The following is an 18,812-nucleotide window of genomic DNA, read 5'->3' on the forward strand; positions in this document are numbered from 1 at the left end:
CAGAAAAAGCAAGAGTGATCACGTAATAAAAACAGTTACTAACACTTGTGTGTTGCAACATTACTTTTGGATCCAATTTAGCGTAGCGTTAGTTCTGGCAGGTCACGTTAGTCAAGCTCGCATCTGCTGACTCTCAGCTGATCCCCATCAACCTATGGGAATACGACACCTATCTAAGCATTCATATATAAGGTCCCTCTGTATTATCAGCAGTTTTCGCATTGCTCAATAGCTAATTACCCTCCTCCATCCCCAGCTCCTCCTCTGTCAGTCAGGATTCAGCCTTCTGATTATCCTTTGAATCAGACTAATTCTAAAATGTGTATATAAAATTATTGAACTTTAACGATATCTGCAATACATTTATGGAGGGGGGGGGTTATCGCTGCTCTCCCTGCTCTCATCCATGCTAGGCTGCATGGATGCGCAGGGAGTTCTTGCCCACAACCCAGCAAACAGCCGCTACACACATATACACACAAACTGCCATTCATACAAATGGAGCTCTACAGTGGTAATAGCCTCCATGCTGAGAAACTAAATTCTAGCTAAAAGCATCAGCCTTCAATATGAAGACAGAGGCCTGATGCACACAATCCCAGACGCCGATCATCACAGCGAACATTTTCATCTGGAATCCCGCACTACAAATTCCTGCTAAAAGAGGCAATGTAAAGGTACACAGATAATCAGATGCATCTGTCGCTCTGCTGCAGACAATCCTGAGAGAAAGATCAAGAGGTTTTAAGCTGTTTATGAAGATGAATTAACCAAATATGACACAGAAAAAAAAGAATAGAATAAAATAAAACATAAAAAAAAAAATGTAAAAACCAAAACTAAACTAAACTCCCGGTCATTTGCAATGATGGTCTGGGATATATCTGGCCATAACTGACACAGAATCAATAATCAGATGCAATTATAAGATTGATCATTTTGTCTATTAAATTCCTTCCAACTGCATGCATCAACTTTCAATATCAAGACAAGAGGCCTGATGCACACAATCCCAGACACCATTTTCATCATTTTCATCTGGAATCCCACACCACAAATTCCTGCAACAAGAGGCAATGTCGATAACCAGATGCATCTGTTGAATCGGCAGGATTTTTCTGTAACCAAGGTCAGCAATTACAGGAAGTTCAGGACATGAGGAGGGTGACGGGGGTACAGATCACAGCATGTGGTATAAAGGCTCTCTCTTCTATCTTATTTTGACCATATTTAGCTTGCACTTTCCTCTCGCAGGCAGACCGCAATCACTTTGGTTTGATTTAAAGCGACAGTAATCCTTTTTGCTCGTTCAATATCTCATTACGGTAATGCTTTTGGTGCCAAAACCACACAGATGATAGAAGGAGACACCTCAGGGAAGCCACAAATCAAAGCCACATGCTGTACCGGAGGGACCGGCCGGGTTCGTGTGGGGCTCGCTGGGGAATCTGCCCAGCTCTCCGCAGCTCGCACATCCAATTAGGAGATGAGCAGGACGAGCCTGAAGAACAAAAGCTCAGCTCACACAGTTGGGGCAGAATGACTTGCAGCTGTCTAACATGCTCTCTCACACAGAAATAATCAACCATAGGTTACCTAATTCAACACAAACCCGTTTCGTTCCCATCTGCAGCTTCTTTTTGGAAGGAACGGGACTGAAAAATGTGTTCGCAGTGTAGCTGCACTGTCCCAGGACTCAAGCGGTTTCAGCAGTTCATTAGGGTGAGGAGTTAGGTCATTGTAAGGCATTATTTAAAATGGATGAGCTCAGCTACAAGTCTAAGAAAAGACAGCCAAAGTGGAGGGTTTGGTAGCAGATGTCCCTTAGTCGTTTTTCCCAGCGGGAGGATTCTTCTGTATCGTTTGGGTGCGAGAGCGAGGAATCGCAAATGTTTATGAAAGACCCGGAAAGAGCAGCAGGTGTCCATCCTTCCTGGCTGGGGAAAGCGTAAAAGACGGCCAAAAGCATGGTAACATCAAACAACATACGCCAACAAACAGGCCCAATAAAAAAAGACCTTGGAAGTCTATTAAAGAAATGAGAACATGCGGATGTGATTCCCCCTACCCCCGCCATCTGATCCCGAGCTCCCGATCCTGGATCTGGTTTGAGTTGAAAAGCACGGAGACTGGCGAAATGCTCTGCCAGACTGAACCGCATTTGGTTTTGACTCTTTGGAGAGTCAAGAGACACAACAAACCAAATGTGAATGAGTTCATTGGACGTTCAACGAATCCACAGTTGTTTAAAATGGTAGAAGAGCCATCGTACGAGGGAGAAAATTTGAGAGGAAGTAGCTGAAAGTGGGCCACAATAAACTAGAGTGTTGTTAATTTGTGAACGCAATCAATAACAAGAAGGCCAGGAGAGGAGGGAATTAAAGTGAGTGACAAGCAGAAAGAAATCTAAGCTTCCATGACGAGCTCAAAACAGGGCTTTGAAACGCTCCCAAGAGAGCTGGATATCAAGCCTCTGGGTGCTGTGGTTACTGCAGATCTAAGAACTACGAACACTGTTTACTTCACTTCTATAACCTCCTGTGATGTGGTTCTTTGAAGCGAACCCTTTCCGGCATCTTCCAAGTCTTTTTTACATCTTTCTTTCAACCCTCTCTCTCTCCCATCTTACACGGCTTTCTGCATGTTCTACATTATGATGATGGCTTGATGTAGGAGGAGTGATGTGTTATGTCGTAAATCGAACAAACGGTGTATGATTATGTTTTTAGAAAAAGTCCATCCTATTCTGCCTATGATTGAGAAAAGTGACAAGCAGTTTCCAATGCTAAAAATATGTCAAAATTAAGTATCCACATGGCAGAATTTGATAAATATATAAAAATAAGTTTGCCAATATATGAAACTATGTGAATTATTTACTAAAGATTAGTCACAAACTAAAGATATATTATAATTTATGTAATATTTATTATATGTAACTATAATAAAACATTTCACAGTTAAAACAAATGATAAAATATACATCTGTATATATTTTATAATAATATTTTATATATATTAAATTAAATATATCTTAAATATTTTATATATAATAAAAACGATTTTAAAATATGAATATGAAGAAAAACATATTGGAATTGCATTATGCATTAGTACTGTAAACTTTTTTTTACCCTTTTCATGTTCTTATTTTTATTTTGAAATGTAAATTGTTCATGTATTCCACATTGACTCAACCCATGACATTACTTTTTCTGATATACGTCATATTTCTATGGTTATAAGTAATAGATGCTTTTTCATTTCTGGTTGATAGCAGACTAGTGTTGTTATTTTTTGCTCATTAAAAGTCTAAAATAAACGTATTTATTTCAGTTAATATTGTACTCTAATATTTAGTTTTAAGTTGAAGTAATAACATTTCTAAAACTAAAAAAAAATTTTTTTTAATAAATTAAAGCTAAATAGAAATAAAAAACTAATAAATGACAAATGCTCATAACAAAATTACTAAAAAAAAACTAACATTTATGTATAACTAAAATAAAATGAAAATGAAAAAAGAAAATATAAAAATAAAAATAAAAGCTAAATTTAAAATATTAATAAATACTATAAAGTTATATATATAAAAAAGCAACACCGAAATATAATATTAGTTTCATTTTTCATTTTAAGTAAAATGTGGCACAACTGACCCTATGCTTACTCTTCAGAGTACAGGCATACACACTCATTATGCTGAGTACGAAAAAAAATACAAATAATAAAAATATGAGCATGGGGAAAAACATTGGCCAGGTGTTTTAGACTTTCGGCTCTCTCCACCCTCAGCCTGTGGTGGTGGGAAGCTGACCTTTAATTCACAGTCCTGTGATCACTGCTCTACTGTGCGTTGAACGATAGCGGGTGTTTGGGCACAAGGTGTCATAAAACAGGCTCCCCAAAACAAAGTCATTATCATCAAAGCATCTCTGCGGGGAAAATCTGAACCTCGGCAGGGAAGCCACTGGGACAGTTTCAAAGCCACTAGTTTATGTACATGACAGTGGACCCAAAAAACAAAAAACACAAGAATGAGAGCAAGAATGTCCCACACAGCCAGAGGCTAAACACTTAGCATAAGGAGGAGGAGAAAGACTTGAGATGTAGCAGAACAAAGATGGGTGTAAACAACAAGGCTCTGTTCTGATTGAAGGGGTGGAGGGCCTGCATATGGGGCTGATGGGTATCAGATGGTGCAGCTCTGGGAAGGCAAATCTTTTTTTAAACAAGTCAGCTCACTTGGTGGCCATTTTGGATCTGGGTAACACCCTCGGGCAGTTGTTTTCTAGTCATGCAAGCTCAGCTCCAATCTACTTGCATGAATCCACCAAAGTATTTGCCAACTTGTGTTGCAATAACATACACTGCAAAAAAGCCTATTCTTAATGAATGTTTTTGTGTAATTTTCAAGTTAAAATATCTAAAAATCCTTGAATCAAGAGATTTACTTAAGAAGCAACACTGCATTAGACATTTAAACTTGTTTTTCGAGAGAATGTATCTTTAATACAAGTATATTTTGTCGTACTGCACACACGTTTTCTCTTTTTTTAGTATAAAACCAAGTTTAAAAAAATATACTTTAAGATACAATCAGCACTGGATAATAAATTTAGTTTGTTTAGCTCCATTCAGGCAATTTCATTTCTGCATCATCCATCTCATGTGTGTTATAGTGAATGATTTAATAATGATCTTGCCAAAAAAAGTGGTACAAAGGCATGGTTTCCTTTCTCATAGCTGTAATGTTGTGTGCTGAGATTTCGACCATTCATTACTCAACAACTGCTATGTCATACGCTTTCTGGCTCAGGCTCTGGGATTTGCTGAGGAGAAGACAACAGTACTGAGTACAAAAAAAAAATATATATATTTTTTGAAAAGCCCACAAAGAAAATGGTATTTCCTTCCTTTTGAATGTTTTCAGCAGTCATGCCAACACACCATCTCTAAAATACACATAATATTCTAACTGTTGCAGCCCAATGCATCCCTACAACCAAACAAGGTGCTCTTGATTCCCAAAACTTGAAAAATTAGCCGTTCTCTAGTCAGAGCTCCTCTCCAGCGCTCTCGCGACTGGCGTCTGTTAGCTCTCTCCTGACCCGTTCGCGCTCGAGAGGTGATGAGTGGCAGAATAAAGGCTTTCATGTGTGAAGTACACTGTGCCTCTTGCTTTTCTTCCGAAGCGATTTCTATTCCTCAGTCTCGGCCTCGCTTTACCTCTCTCTTTCCGTTTCCCTCCGAGTGTTGAGAATGGCTCTCGCCACAGCATTAGTGATGACGACCTTGTCGGGCAGATATTTACCGCAGTTTTGTTTCACCTCTGCTCAGTGTTACCGCTAAAGTCTGATCTCTCGTCAGTCTTCGGAGGTTTTGGAAGACAGACTGGAACATTCGAGAACATTCCACAGAGACCTCAAGAAATCAAAAAAAGTCCTAAACCTGAAGCTGCCAATGCTAATTTGCCCGAGACAGTAATGTAACATCCCATCCCAAGATGGTTCCTCTACACTTACAACTTGTTGTTAGGTCAAGCACAAGCAATTCTTAAGAAATATAACAGTTCCCTGCTGAAAAAACAGCCAGGTTTGCCGGTTTTAGCTGGTTAAAGCTGGTCTCCCATTTTAATGTGTCCAAAACACATAACAGAACAACAACAACAAAAAACAGAGCCAAAAGTCAAACAAAACAAGACAAACCAAAACAACAAAACAAAATTCTAAACGAAACAAAAAACCCAAAACAAAATTAAAAACAAACCAAAACAAAAAAACCTAAACAAAAACTCAAAATTAAATAAAAAATAAAAACACCAGCTAAAACTCGCAAACCAGGTTTGCTCATTCATTGAACTGAATCACATTTCCTAAAACTGTCCTGTGCCAACTATAGCTTCCTCATGGATCCTGATGTTGCACTGCGACCAGTCTGTTATGGCAGGTTGAGAAAATGACATATAGGATGAAAAAAGGCATCCCCCCTCAGGGACAGTAATATGTTCCCCCTCAATAAAAGCAGCATCGGCAGGCCAGCGAGTCATAAAAGGCTCCTGTTTGACTCTTTTATATCTGCGTGTTTAAAAAGGACCATAAACCTGTGATTCGCCTGCAGCACTTTGGTTTATTAACTCCAGTGTGTCGCCATCACCTGTCAGATCTTTTCATTTGCCTGCAAATGCGAACACAAGCAGAAAGACCAATAAGAAGCTGCAAGATTGCAGATGTGTACCTGTTACATAAATCTTCACATAAATGTGTCTAATTTCTAATTAGAAATGTGGATGGGTCAGGATGGTTGATTACTGAGGTTGACTAGTTTCTCTAGATTTTATCTTTTTTTTTCTTCTGTCATACATTTAGGAATCCCCTGCTATGAAAATAAAAAAAAACGAATAAAATAAAATCATGACACTAAATCAACCGACAGTACGCATACTGTATATTCAGGCTTTCTTAACCGTGCACAAATTTACATGCAAAACACAAAAGACCACCAGTGCTTGTAAGAGCATTTAGCAGCATGATCCCTAACTCGCCAAATGTTATAAAATACTGTTCCACAATTGCACACTAAAGGTGTCACTCTAAGCTCTCGGCATTTGAGTGCTGATGTTTACAACCACACGAGAGCACATTGTGCCAAACATAAAAGGGTCTGGGAGACTTATAAACAGAAGACCTATGGCTTACAATCGCTATTCGCAATGTGCGGCGCTCCGGCGTCAGTCTAATGGCTTCTCTGGAGTAGTGCACACATTGCACCTGTGGGGGAAACCCTTTTCTGAGCTTGCTTTGATGATTGCACAAACTATGTGGTGGAATATGTTCACCCTTTCTGAGGTGAAGCATATTGACTGGATGTACCTTTCCATTCTTTGACTTTTCTATTTTCTTTCCAACTCTCTCTTTCAATTTTTCCGTCGAATCTTTCTTTGGTGAAGGCCGATCAAGGTGGAGATTGGGATTCTTCTGGTCACAGGGCATGCTGGGAGTCAGAGCATTTGGCGCTGCAATCAGTAAGACTGTGCACTAAAAGAGAACAGACTCAACCACGCAGTAAAACAGGCATTTACTGGGCTTCATTATAATGTCATCTTATCTCCCCCACTGTCTTACTCCATCCTGCTTCCCAGCGAAAGTCTTGATTTCTTCAGGCTGATGATATTTGATTGGCTGGAGGAGTGGTGGGGGGGATTGGATACGGCACGGCTTGATGATTCAGTACGTATTGCACGTCTGGGAACCCTGTATCCGGCGGAAAAGTCTCTAGCGCTGAAGAGATGTGGAGGCCTATAAAAACCCATCTCCAGTTTTATCAGGCTAGAGAGATAAATGAAAAAGGATAGGGATGACTCAGAAGAGGATAAAGTCACGCTCTTGAGGGTCATTGATCAAAGACCCTCTCTTGCATTGCAATTCTCTGCAGCGTATGCGCCCCATTTGTTCATCCTATGGAAACTAACGGCTAAACTTAATTAACCAGACATTGACATTTTGATTCTTTCCCATCAAAAAGTCACTTCCAAGTAAATAGCATGTTGCTATCTGGTGTACTACTGTAAGTGGTTTCTAGGTTTTTTTGTTAGTAGTCACCCAAGGTTAGGGTTGGGGTTAGTTACAGTACCAATGAGCAATCCAGAAATGAATTCAAAATGATTTCACAATGTAACAAAAAAAGTTTCACTTTTTTTTATGGTTCTTCTGTAATTCTGTGGTGCTAATTATTATTATACTATTTATTTTCATGTAGCTTCAATATTTTGGCAAATAATTCGGTCAGGTTAATTTTAGAACTTCTATCATTAATTATGAAACACTGGTTTAGTACAGATGGGTTTTGTACTAATTTTGAATGTTTTTTTCTAGTGATTCTAGTGATTCTCACTGAATTTCTGGAACATTCCAGAACATTGTGGGACTAGTCATAAAAGACAAAAATCATCCAACATAGACTTCTTAAGTTTTGGACGACTCACTTTTGGTAACTGTTTCTGTTAAACTGTTGTTGTTAGCTCAGTATTCTGCATGTACCATGTAATTTTTATGCATGAGTAATAACAGATTAGCTTGCATAAGTTGTCAACATATTTTTTAAGTTTTCATAAGCATTGTTAATGATGCACAAAATGTAATGTGATTGTCATATTCAGCATGTAAAACTTCATAAAGAAACATTTAAAATAATAGCAAAACAAGACTTTTATAAAAAAAAAAAAAGTCACAGTGTTTTAATTCAAAATCCATTATTGAACTTGAATTAAATTTCAAAAGAGATTGCAAAAAGGAAAAAGAGTTGAATTTGTAGTAGGAACAAACTGAATCTAAATTCTCAATTTCATATAACCCTAATATGTATTGTTAAAAAAGAATGTAACAATTTTTAAGAAATTTTAGAATGAAATTTGAAGGTTTTATAGGACTTACAGACAAACAGATTTGCTGAACACCACTTCATTTCCCAGAATACATTACCTGCATTGTATTTCTTTGAATTGCAATTTGGTAATTTCCACTTCCTGCCATTCCAATTTTAGTTCAACTTCCTGCGTGTTAAGGCCAATTCAACTCAAGCACAATTTGAGGTATGAATCATGTCAATAGCATGCATTACACACCAAAGTTTAATAATAAGGTCTACGGGTTTGTTCGAAGTTACAATGATGCTTGCCTAAGAAAGCACCACTAATTAGAAGAATGATTGGATCAAATCATGTGGAAGCAGCACAACGCCACCAGCAGGAAAATCAAAAAATAGAAGCGAGAGTCCTTCCTTTCTGACCATCTAACCTAGTCCAATGTCAACAGTTGCTATTCCGAATGTGTTTGTGCAGCTCTGGTGCTCAACCACAACCGACCACCCCACATCCCACCTCTGGGCTCCAATGGAAACCTTCTTAATTGATTGAAAAAGCAATTTTTAGCACCGGGTCAGAGAGAGAGAGAGAGAGAGGATCGCTCTGGTGTCCTGGACTAACCTCTCTCTCAGCTCACACTGACCAACAGATTGGAGCGGGACCACCGTAACCATACAACAATTGGTTTCCCTTCCAAACACGCCTGACGCGTCCAATAGCGTGTGGAGATCAACTCAGGGTTCGCCTGATCTGGAGTCTCAGGGCCTCAAGGCCGGATCGTGACATGCCTGTGGGGGAAGGTGGTGGTTGATGGTCTTGGCTGAAGGAAGCAGCTGTTGCCGCTTCCAGACGAGGCCCTCGATGCAGCCGCATCAGGGTGCTTCGAGTGCAAGCCACATGTGGGCTCGTGGCAATGTGACCCCACGGAGGAAGCTGGGGCCCTGAAGTCATAAATGAGCTCTCTTTGACCACAACACGTACTTGTGCGCACGCACACACTGACGCACCAGTTGCCGGGTACCACAGGTCGAAGTCCAATAGCACATCAATCCTGCTGTCAGAAAAAGAGCATATGAGCTCGAACGAAAACAAAGAACACATGACACAGAACAAGGAAAATGTGAAAACGAAGAATGATCGAAAGAACAAACCGACGGCCAGGAATAACACCGAAAACCACAACAAAGGGAGGGCTGCTGTGGCATTGTTGTCTAGAGGTCTACGGCAAAGAAGAAAAACAGCCCCTCCATAAAAAGTGGGACTTTCTGCGCTGAGATTCTCACAGACATTAACTGCTGATTCTGGCTTTCTATTCGAACCCTCACTCCAGAAGGGCGGGAACGACCACCACAGACCACCACCGTCTTGTCAAATCGGGGCAAAAATAGTCAATATGATGAAAGTTGCATCAGCCTAGATGAGGTAGTTTGTATTTGCAAATCGGCTCAAACTAAATACGCTGATACCTGGATACGGACACTGCTGCTTCAATATCACGGAGCCATAGATTCAAAAATAGTTCCTGCGGTTGCACTGAACAACTGTGTCTTATTTCATTGTTCAATTATTCTCTCCTTTTATCTTTTCCCAAAATCCAAAGCTCACAATGAGAGGAGGACACGAGGTCAGGATGTGCGTGAATGCGGTCTGGATGAGGGAAACATGAGCTCGCTCTTTTACCTGAGAAACATCCCAGCAATTCTCAAATGAGGAACCAGAGCTGACATCCAAACTTATATAATCAGAAGACGGATCGCTCTGAGGAGACACATTTCTAGGCAGCGCAAAAGGAAAACCTTTAAATGCTGCACAAAATATTGAGCTATTGTGAATAACTCATGGTTTTTGGGGGACTATGACCCTCTTAAAAGATTGATGGGCCTCATTATGGGTTACAATGTTTCAATGTTAAGACCATAACAGCCACTGCTCTCGTCAGATTTCAGCGGTTATGTGTGTAAAACGCTTGCCTGAAATCCATTACAAGGCGTAGGGATTCATCCTGCATTTCAATTAGGCAACATCACATGAGTAAGGTCTGATCTGGAACAGACTCATGAACCGTACGTAACTGTGAATAACGTACATAAATGTCATGTGGATTTACCTTGATATGTTGAGAACTCTCGTTGATGTTATCCTCTCGCTTACGAGCCTCTTCCATCAACTGAGCGTTCTTGTTCTTCTCCACCTGCTCTTTGTGCTTCAGGTTGGCAAACTTCTTGCTTTGGTCTTTCATTTGCCTGCAAGGACACACCAACAGACTTCAGTCAGACATGCACAGATGGACATTGAGGTGGACGGATACTGGAAACATGCGGAGAGAGGAACGTGAGTGTTCAAGTCTTTGATAACTAATGGTATAGCAACTTTTTAGCAACTAGCATTGCCAAAAGGTTTGCAGAAAGTATACTGTGCACATTATGAAATAATGCATAATGTTTCACATACCATATTTAAAAATAGAATATGCATTATTCTATTTAAAATAACAAAAAAATAAAAAATAAAAAAGATCAAATAAAAATGTTATAATGTTGCATTGTGTTTAATGAAATCAGATTAAATGCCTATTGTATATTTGAATCTGAAAACCAAGCTTTGTATATATAGGAATGGGTCAAAATAAAACTAAATTAAATAATAAAATAAAATATAAAATTAAGTTAAATAAAAAGAAAACAAAATAGAATAACAAATAATGTGGCATTATGTATGATTGATGAAATCAAATCACAGGCTGACTGTATATATTTAAATTGGAATTGATTTACATTTGAAAAAGCAACTATATTTCAATATATTTTAATTAGGAATGGGTGAAACCAAAAAAGATAATATGAAATACCAACTAATATTGCCAGGCCACAAGTAGACTCAAAAATCTCTTCCTCAAAGAGTGTTTTAGAGTTTTTTTCTTCTTTTGCACACATATAAGCAGTCTAGTACAAACAGAAGGGTCAATGAGAAGAGCCAAAAATGGTCTAGCTTATTATAAATGACAACAAAAGGAAGCAGGACTGATCTCCACAGATCAAGCTGTGCTGCAAATGAAAGGCAGTATGTTTGTGTTTGAGCTCTGGGATTTTTCTCATTATCCTATTCCCTCCTCCATGTGCTGTGGCATGGAAACCCGCAGAAACATGAAGCACTACCAAAAAGGAAGGAATAAATAAATTAAAAGAGCATTCAAGCCGTTTTCATTTCTGAGAAGTGTCGTACCAACAGGCCTAGATGCTGCGGTCACTCGGCCCCAACGAGCGTCAGAGCGCGAGAGTTTTCCTGTTTACGTGGCCGCTGTCGGTGTATTGCCCACTGGCAGCGTGGCGGCCGGGATCAGTTACCGTTCACCATCTTGACTTGATTTTAAAAAAAGGGAAAAACTGCACCTCTGCCCTGGAGAACAGATGTACCACTGACAATGCCAACACCAATGTCTTAAAATGAGTAATAACACAGCGTTGTGGAAAGACCTCCCTCGGCGCCCCGCTTGATACCACAGAGCATTGCCCAAGACACACAATATGGGAAGGTAATTGAAGAGTTATTATTGGGGCTTATGGGATATGACAAGCCACATCTCCGTGTGCCAGGAAAGTGGCACCAAGGTGCTCCACCAAGGTGCTTCGGTTGGTGCTTTGGAGTAAAAAGCAGCGAGGGAGCTTTCAGAGTGTGTTCGCTGAAGCAAGGTGACGCCGAACAAGGCTTGGAGAAAATAGGCCAAGCTGCTGCGCCACTAGAACCTGATCGTAATTCTGGATGAGCTGTCCTGAACACAGTGGAGTCTCTGTGTGGAAGTACCAGAGGAAAGCCGCAGTCTTCTGGCTCCTGTTGCAGATACTAGAACAAAACTTTGCTAGTAACTGCCATACAAAGGTTTGGAGATCGGGTTAGCCTGGTGACATACTGCTAGTGAAGGAGCAACTGGTTTTATGAGCGTCTCTCCATCTTTTCAGAAGGTTCCCAAGGTTTTCTTTTCTTCTCTTTACTGTACGTGAACGCGTGTCTCTTGGATGTGAGGATCACGAGAAGTGTTGACAGAGTGTAGGCGACGAAGAGGTGAAGTCTACTAATATTTCATCCACTGTTGTATGCAATATTTGTTAGAATCATACATTTCTGCAAATGCAACCAGAAATCGGGTCTTGAGGCTAACAAAAACACAATAGGTCCTTGATTCAGTTGCACCATTAGGGTGTAAATAACTAAAAGCAGCATGCTACTAACTTGACCACAGCACATCAGCTGTTTCAAAACAGTGCGGATATACCAGCAGCGGTGTAGCATGACAAACGGCTCCATCGCTGTTATTTTCATCACATTTTCATCACTGCGCCCGCAGCTTTACAGCAGAGTGAACTTTGTCCTCTCTCTCAAATATTACATTGGGAAATCGGATTCGATTTGGTGAATCAGTTCATTCACATGGTTCATGTAAATAAACGATTCACTGATTAAATAAACGATTCACTGATTTATTTAAACAATTCACTGATTTAAACAAACAATTCACTGATTCATTTAAATGATTCACCAATTAATTTAAAACCGAAATATTTATTTAAACAATGTTTTCGGCTCTGTTATATAAACACATTTTCTAGTTTTATTAGTTAGTTTTGTCCCAGATAAATGGTCTAATTGCAGAATTAAGACAATTATACTTCTAGAAAGATTTTTTTTTTCTCTCAAAAAGCAATTTTTAGTTAACCTGCACTACTATTGCTCTAAGTGTAGCTTGGCTGTAGTTTAACTATTTTATGAGCATCTTAACAAGTTGCAGTTCCAAAGCAGTTTCCTCAACACTGCTAATTTGATAGCTATTAAAAAAATCTAATAAAAGCACCGCAAATACATTTCATGTCCATTCTGGAAACATCAGACAAATTGTGCTGTGTTGTCAAAAAAACATCTTTAAGATAACACGACCATATAACAAAGCAAAAAGAAAGACTTTCTGTGTGTGTGCTCAGGGGAGTTTGTGTAACAGGTCATAAATATACTGGAATGTTCCTATTTGGTGTTTCCAGAAGAGGCCAAGCCATCTGCATGGCTCTGCTACACTTGCAATAAGCAGCTGACTGTTTTTATGCATTGAGCGCCAGCCCTTTATTCAGGGTTTTGATTATATGTTTATATGTCTCCATTTGAGCTCTGATGTGATGGGATAGGTAACCCCATTTCCCAGAGTTCATGGAGGAAACACTTCTACAACAATAAAGAGGAACGGCAACATCTAATTCAGATGTAATTCGCCAGTAGTTCTGGTATTTCTGCTATGCTGTAAAAAAACCGTAGGATAACGCAGGTACAGTGTATAACAAAAGAGATTCATAAACCTTGTTGACAGAGAGGCTTTTCTAGGCAGATATTACTAGCATGCATGCCAATATTTCCAGTGAGCTCCACTATGGCTATGATGGCACTCTATGATGCATAGATGTGATGATGGCACTCTAATCTAGCCCATCCTGTCAGATTAAGTCAAATATTGATTTCAAAGATTCTTTAAATGGGCCCAAAATATATTCTGCTTTACATTTATCAGTGTAACAGTGAAACAATGAACCACACAACACAAACACCCAACTGCATTTACATGAAAAGGAATATTCAGAAGATGAAATGATCATGTAAATGCTTTAACCTAATCACCTAGATTGCAATTATTCTTATTTATAAAATCTAACAATATTAATGTCTGCATTAATTTGAATTTCGGGTCATCACTTGGGATATCTAAAAATTCTAAAACCTGTGAAAATTTTAATGATTTTTTTATTTAACTTTTACACGCATTTTACATAAAAAAAACACATAAAATGTGTATAAAATAATTTTTAATTTAACTTTTATATTAAAAGTTTGATGCCAGTTATTTATTGGAGAGAAATTAATACTGTTATTCAGAAAGGATGCATTTATCAAAAGTGACAGTAAAGATATTTATAATGACACAAAAGATTTCTGTCAAATAAATGCTGTTCTTTTGAACTATTCATCAAAGAATTCTGAGAAACAGAAAAATATTAAGTAACAACATTTGTTTTTAACATTGATAATAATAAAGAATATGTTTCTTGAGCAGCATGTGACACTTAAGTCTGAAGTAATTATGCTGAAAATTCAGCTTTGCCATTACAGAAATAAATTACATTTTAAAATATATTCAGATAACAGTTATTTTAAACGGTAATATTATTTCCCAATATTACTGTTTTTACTGATCAAATGAATGCAGCCTTGGTGAGCTTAAGAGATTTCTTTTAAAAACATTTAAAACCTTTTGAAAAGTATGGTAAAAAAAAAAAAGAAAATAATAAATACAGGACACATTTGAAGAGAACATCTCACTCTCAAGCTAACACACTGGGTTCACACAAACCTAAATGGAAACATCTCTGTTTAGTGAACACAGCTACACATGTGTTCAAGGGCAGAGACCCCATTTAAAGGCCTTCTTTATTTCATTTTTTCCAGTGCCAACATTTTCCTTTCCTCTAAATAAAACTCTGGATCCCATACGTAACCCTGTCATCTTCCTCCTCTCTGTACTGAGCTTTATGTTGTATTAGCAGCCATATTATCAATACTAGGAAAACTGTACTATATTTGTGTGCCAATGTGCCTTCAACCAATGACAGAAGCAACATGAACATGAGTGGAAAAAATTAAAAACAGGTAAATAGGTCTATGACAGGGTGGGAGAGAAAGAAAATAATCTTTCAGCACAACTTTGAGGTTGTCTAGAGGAAAAACACACTAATTATACATCAAAACGTAACATATAAATCCAAACAAAACACACGCTTGGACACACAGGTGAAAAGAGTGCACTTTAGAGAAAGACCTACACTCCAGTCTAACCTAATGCTTTTTAATGAATCTTATTTTCATGGAGCTCAAACCCTGGAATATGATCAAAAATAGTAATTCATTATTTTGGTCCAGATCTTAAAATCAATAATTCATTTACAAGACAGCTCCAGGCAATGCTTACAGGGTAAGGCTCGAAACGAAAGCACTTTGAAATTCTCAAGATATCAGCTGAAGTGTGTGAGCAAACATCAGAAAGTTTGCTAACTTTCGGCTATAAAGATGTTCTAAACTTCTGCATAATGAAGTCTTTGAAACATGCATCTAGTAAACACCTCTCAAAACACAAAAAATAAAAAAGTCCTTCTCACACGGCCAAATTACGCCCTAGGGAAGGACAAGTCCTTGCTGACATCCAAAGCCATGACGAGGCAAAAGCAAATGCTGTTGAATGGCCACCACTGCAAGGTCGAGCTAGAAAAACAAAGCAACCCAAAATGCACAAGCCCTCAAAATGACTCCTTATAAAATGTTCGCTCTTTCAACATTTCCTTTCTCAAAATAATATGAACCTACATTTCTAAACAATTACGTTCTGCGGTCACTTAACTGGAGAAATGAGGCCCGGCGGGCATTAAAGCAAACGTTATTCCAAAGTTCAATCGCGTCTGACACTTAATAACATAAAACAAGACCCAATGGTAAAATTGGGTGCGATTTGGAGATGAATACACAAGGAAATCGATGTTGAAGAAATAAATCCATCACGCCGTTAGGAGGAATTCTGGGTAGGAAACAGAAAGGCGTCTTATGTTCCGGAGCCAACGTGCGTTTATGAGCGGGCTGCGCAATGCAGAAGGCTGGAGATGGTTACCATGCAGCGTTTTCATCCAAGCATTTTGGGCCCACTTTTTAATGCCATTTTTCTTTTTCTTTTCAACTGTGCTGAGAGAATTGAACATAAGTGTGCCCACACTAACAGTCCAGGATGGGATAAACAGCAAAAAGGTTGAGTAAGGACAAAAACCTTTCTGTTTATCGCAACCCCAACCTGTTTGACCGGCACAGAACGGAGTGGAACGCCATCAAAGACTTTTTGAGAGTCTGTGTTTACTTCATCCCTCATCCCTCTCGAAATCATCCTTTAATGTCAATTGTGTCTTTATATTGGCCGGATATCTCCTTCCTGGCGTTCAGGACATGTTCGTGAGCTCAGGACTAATAAAAGACAGGAAATGTGGGTTCTTCGCAGACTGTAGCCATTTCTCTAGCAGCAGGTGGAGCAGAGCTGGCAACAGCCACTGCTTGATAGCGGGGCTCATATTCACAGTTCTGTCTGTGGTGAGTGCAAACTTTTCGAGCCTAATAGACTTTGGCTTCTGAGAAGGTTTTACGGCCAGGTGCACGACAGGGTGTCCCCGCGTCTGTTACGTACCGTCCTGTGCGGAGAGGACAATTCCCTTCGGCCCTTAACTAATATAGTTAATCATGCGGTCGGCCCTGAGGCCGGGACAGCCAAAGCTAACTGGAAAGTACACAGAGACAACAGACAGGCAGAGGTGTTCCACGAGCTGGCCGGATCGTATGCACTCATCGACAGGCCCAGAGAAGCAGACCTCCCTGTCTGTGCCGGATTGTGGCCTTCACCTGCTGAGGGAACCGAGAGTGGCAGACCAGCACAGCAGAACAGCCTCTCGCAATAATGAGACAAAACCCAGAAATACAGCCTTCTACCTCTCCAGAATGAGTAACGGTAACTTAAATTACACAAACAGAGAATGTGGAAGAGAGAGGAAAAACAGAGGGAGGAATGACAAAATATATTATGAAATATGTTACTACATATTACAAAGACATTATATATTAAATATTTCTAAAATAACATACTGCATGCTAATCTTAAGCTCATAAAATACTAAAGAAAAATATTTGTAAAAAGTTCTGTAAAAAGCAATAATAAAAATAAAGAGAAAAACGACAGGAAGCATTCATACTTCAGGGAATGATGCACATCAGATTTATTGTCAAGCATTTGTAGACTAAATCAAGAGGCCCTGGAGCTCAGCAGCAAATGCGTAACACTGGGGAAAATTCATTTCAGAATGACATGGATTCCTTTTCATTACGCCGCACCCCTTCATCTGGGGGAGATATCAAATCGGCCCTGTTTGTTGTGTTGCTGAGTTCCAGAGAATAAATAAAAAAACAAAGAGGAGGAGAAGAAGGAAGAGCGAGGAAGAGATAGAGAGAGAGAGAGCGCGAGAGAGAATGACAGTACTGTCAAGCGCTCCCGTAACATTCGGCTTGTTTTCTAGTGGAGTAACAAGAGCGGAAAAAATAAAACAGCTTGACAAGTCTCTGTTCCAGACCAAACTAAAAAGAGATGCAAACAATAACCGCGGTAAACAAGTCAAGCTGTAGCGATCCCGGCTGTAGCGGGACGGGTCCGTATCGACGGTGTGCTGGCAGAAGAGGTAAGCTTTTCAACATCGCTGGGGAGAAAATGACTGATGGAGATTCTTTACGCTCCAATTAGAAGTTCTGCAAGGGCTCTCCCACGTTCTTTTCCCACATCCTTTCTTTCTGTCATCCGCATACAGCAGAAGCTCTGGCGAGTCCTTCTTTTCTTCTTCTGAACTCCGTCTCAACAGACCTCACAGGTAAGCTAGCATGCATTAATAAGACAAGCTTGTAGCGCCTACTTGACCTTCCCATGTTTCCTCATTCCTCCTTTTGAACCTTTAATCAATTCAGGTCAGAGCAATTTCTCTTTTTTTCCATAGAAACTTTAGAAGCAAGTCCAGGGGGAGTGATGGAGGCAACAAGAGCAAATTGGGGTTAAGTGCATCGCCCAAGGGCACCACCACACTACAATCAACCGCTGAATTATTTTCCTCCTGTCTAGCCTAGCGGATACAGTTTTCCCCCAACTGGCCCCTCAAAAACACAGGTCCCATATCATTTGAACCATCCTTAAAATGATTTACAGAGCAGGCCCTGGTAAAGCAGCGGATAGTTTGTGTGTTACAACCTAAAGAAGTTGATTTGCAGTGGAAAGGAAGTGCAGGCGAGGAAAGCAGGCATACTGACCTTGAAAGCAGACTGGGAAGTAGACAGCATTCCAGTGAAAAGAAATGCAGAGGAAGAAAGAGAGAAATACAGTTGAGGTGAAAATACACACAGAGTGAGATGGGTTAACTTGGAAAGCTGGGCAAGACAAAAAGAGTTAACAGTGCATGAGCCTTTGCATGTGAAAGGAAAAATTAAATAAGAGAGATGATGGCAGAACCTGACAATGTGACATGCAATCTCACAGGCTACAAAAAAACAAACAAAGAGATGCATCTTTAGTAAGGCTGTAAATAGATTCAAAATTGATTATATGATTATGCAGATTAATTGTACCATTTATTTACAATTAACCTAACAAAATTTGCAGAGAAAATGAGAAAAGCCAAAATGTATAAAAGGGGCTTTAAAAATGAAATAGTAATAATAATAATAATGTAATTAAAAATTAGAGGAACATTAGCAATTCATCACAATATACAGTGTACAAAGCCAGTTTTATTTAAAAACTAGACTAGCTAGACTCCATTCATCATATACATTGTATGCGTGTGTGTGTGTGTGT

The 18,812-nt window shown here is 39.2% G+C and overlaps 1 protein-coding gene across 3 annotated transcripts in view; it reads right to left on the reverse strand.

The window, feature by feature from the left end:
* LOC107743718 (ELKS/Rab6-interacting/CAST family member 1-like) overlaps positions 1 to 18,812 on the reverse strand; it is a 187,293-nt gene that overhangs the window by 108,786 nt on the left and 59,695 nt on the right. For all 3 annotated transcript variants that reach the window (XM_016557114.1, XM_016557127.1, XM_016557119.1), the window contains one exon: positions 10,470 to 10,605. In XM_016557114.1, the coding sequence (XP_016412600.1) occupies positions 10,470 to 10,605 (136 nt within the window). The remainder of the gene's footprint in view (positions 1 to 10,469; positions 10,606 to 18,812) is intronic.

The sequence above is a fragment of the Sinocyclocheilus rhinocerous genome, unplaced genomic scaffold (genome assembly GCF_001515625.1).
Source record: "Sinocyclocheilus rhinocerous isolate Xijiao unplaced genomic scaffold, SAMN03320098_v1.1 scaffold551, whole genome shotgun sequence".
Taxonomy (NCBI): Eukaryota; Metazoa; Chordata; class Actinopteri; order Cypriniformes; family Cyprinidae; genus Sinocyclocheilus; species Sinocyclocheilus rhinocerous.